Here is a 3,554-nt window from a genome sequence, read left to right on the forward strand (position 1 = left end):
AGAACATACTGTATATGTGCACTATATGCACATTTACAGTCTGTAGTAGAATATTCTATGTATGTGCTAATACTGCACATAAACAGTATGTTTACATGTACTGAATGTAGTAGAACATACTGTAAATGTGCGTATAATGCACATATACAGTATATACCAGTAGTAGAACATACTGTATATGTGCACTACATGCACACTTACAGTATGTAGTAGAATATACTGCACATATACAGTATGTTCAAATATACGGTATGTAGTAGAACATATGTGCATAAACTGCACATATACAGTATGAAGTAGTAGAACATACTGTATATGTGCACTATATGCACATTTACTGTCTGTAGTAGAATATTCTTTATATGTGCTAATACGGCACATATACAGTATGTTTACCTATACAGTATGTAGTAGAACATACTGTAAATGTGCGTATAATGCACATATACAGTATATACCGGTAGTAGAACATACTGAATATGTGCACTATATGCACATTTACAGTACCGGTATGTAGTAAAATATACTGTATATGTGCATTCACTGCACATGTACAGTATTTTCAAATATGCAGTATCTAGTAGAACATATGTGCATATACTGCACATATGTACTGTATGTAGTTGTAGAACATACCGTATAAGTGCACTATATGCACATTTACAGTATGTAGTAAAACATATGTGCATATACTGCACATTGACAGTATGTAGTAGTAGAACATACTGTCTATGTGCACTATATGCACATTTACAGAATGTAGTAGAATATTCTATGTATGTGCTCATACTGCACAGATACAGTATGTTCACATACAAAGTATGTAGTAGAACATACTGTAAATGTGCGTATAATGCACATATACAGTATATACCGGTAGTCCAACATACTGTATATGTGCACTATTTGCACATTTACAGTATGTAGTAGAATATACTGCACATATACAGTATGTTCAAATATACAGTATGTAGTAGAACATATGTGCATATACTGCACATATACAGTATGTAGTAGCAGAACCTACTGTCTATGTGCACTATATGCACACTTACAGTATGTAGTAGAATATACTGTATATGTGCATGTACCGCACATATACAGTATGTTCAAATATACAGTATGTAGTAGAACATATGTGCATATACTGCTCTTATACAGTATGTAGTGGCAGAACATACTGTATATGTGTACTATATGCACATTTACAGTACGTAGTAGAATATACAGTATGTTCAAATATACAGTATGTAGTAAAACATATGTGCATATACTGCACATATACAGTATGTAGTAGTAGATTATACTGTATATGTGCACTATATGCATATTTACAGTATGTAGTAGAATATACAGTATGTTCAAATATACAGTATGTAGTAGAATATACAATATGTTCAAATATACAGTATGTAGTAGAATATACAGTATGTTCAAATATACAGTATGTAGTAGAACATATGTGCATATACTGCACATATACAGTATGTAGTAGTAGATTATACTGTATATGTGCACTATATGCACATTTACAGTATGTAGTAGAATATACAGTATGTTCAAATATACAGTATGTAGTAGAATATACAGTATGTTCAAATATACAGTATGTAGTAGAATATACAGTATGTTCAAATATACAGTATGTAGTAGAACATATGTGCATATACTGCACATATACAGTATGTAGTCGTAGATTATACTGTATATGTGCACTATATGCACATTTACAGTATGTAGTAGAATATACAGTATGTTCAAATATACAGTATGTAGTAGAATATACAGTATGTTCAAATATACAGTATGTAGTAGAACATATGTGCATATACTGCACATATACAGTATGTAGCAGTGGAGCATACTGTATATGTGCACTGTATGCACATTTACAGTATGTAGTAGAATGTACTGTATACTGTATGTGAATATACTGCACATATACAGTATGTAGTAGTAGTAGAACATACTGTATATGTGCACTATATGTACATTTTCAGTATGTAGTAGAATATACTGTATATGTGCACTATATGCACATTTTCAGTATGTAGTAGAATATATAGTATGTTCAAATATACAGTATGTAGTAGAATATACAGTACGTTCAAATATACAGTATGTAGTAGAATATACAGTATGTTCAAATATACAGTATGTAGTAGAACATATGTGCAAATACTGCACATATACAGTATGTAGTAGTAGTAGAACATACTGTATATGTGCACTATATTCACATTTTCAGTATGTAGTGGAATATACTGTTGTGTGCAGTATATGCACATACAAAGTATGTTTACATAAAGTATGTAAAAGTAAAACTTATAGCACTACAAGTGCGTATACTGCACCTATACAATATGTTCACATATACAGTATGTAGTAGAACATACTCTATACGTGCATATACTGTACATATACAGTGTGTAGTAGAATATATGTTAACATACTGCACATACACAGTATGTATAGTAGAACATGTGCAGTGTATCTACGTATACATTATGTAGTAGAACCTTTTTTACCAAGAAAAACGTGGCCCCTCCAAGTACCACCGTAATTACCAACATCAAAATACAGTAGCGCAGTAGGCCTAAGTATTCATCAAAAAACAAAGGGAAAGGTTTTACTTGACGAGTACATTTAACATTACACACAGTTTGAACAGTAACACTGTGTTTGACTACAGGAACATAAAACACTGTACTTTAATCAAGTCATTTCTTGCAGTAGTAGAACTAACCGTACAGTATATTCTACTGCACACTGTAAAATGTGCATATACTGCACAAATACAGTAAAACATACTGTATACGTGCAGTGTACACACACGTACAGTATGCAGTAAAACATAGCACATGCACGCTCACGCACTCACGCGCACATTATTGGCTGGTATGTGTGCACGTGTCGCAAACACGCTCGCAGGCGTTCCTACCTCCATCTTGCCACCTCGGCGATTTGATCCGGGAAACGTTCAAGATCACCAAAAAAGCACAAAAGTTTCATGGTAAACTTGGCGCGCGACCTTTCCTCTCGCACGCTCCTGTGCCTCTCTCTCTCTCTACCTTGTGTGTGCATGTGTTTACTACACGCCCCTCCCACCCACTGACCAACAAACACACACACACACACACACACACACACACACACACACACACACACACACACACACACACACTGGCCCAGTGAGGTAATGACAGCCCCCTCAGCCTTCTTACTAACCCCGTTTCCATATGAGTTGGGAAATTGTGTTAGATGTAAATATAAACGGAATACAATGATTTGCAAATCCTTTTCATTCAATTGAATGCACTACAAAGACAACATATTTGATGTTCAAAGTCATAAACTTAATTTTTTTTTTTTGCAAATAATAATTAACTAAACATAGCTGCAACACGTGCCAAAGTAGTTGGGAAAGGGCATGTTCACCACTGTGTTACATCACCTTTTCTTTTAAGACCACTCAATAAACGATTGGGAACTGAGGAAATGTCATGTCTGTGTAATCATGTTTTGTTCTAAGTCATGTTTTGTTTAGTTTCTGG

At 34.1% G+C, this 3,554-nt stretch overlaps 1 protein-coding gene across 1 annotated transcript in view; it reads right to left on the minus strand.

The window, feature by feature from the left end:
• Positions 1-3,063, minus strand: part of LOC133607267 (beta-2 adrenergic receptor-like) — a 29,159-nt gene extending 26,096 nt beyond the window's left edge. Inside the window, exon 1 of the mRNA XM_061961751.1 lies at positions 2,942-3,063. Within this exon, the coding sequence (XP_061817735.1) occupies positions 2,942-2,947 (6 nt within the window). The 5' untranslated portion in view covers positions 2,948-3,063. The remainder of the gene's footprint in view (positions 1-2,941) is intronic.
• Between the last annotated feature and the right edge of the window lie 491 nt (positions 3,064-3,554).

Source organism: Nerophis lumbriciformis, linkage group LG09, assembly GCF_033978685.3.
Source record: "Nerophis lumbriciformis linkage group LG09, RoL_Nlum_v2.1, whole genome shotgun sequence".
In the NCBI taxonomy this organism is placed as follows: domain Eukaryota; kingdom Metazoa; phylum Chordata; class Actinopteri; order Syngnathiformes; family Syngnathidae; genus Nerophis; species Nerophis lumbriciformis.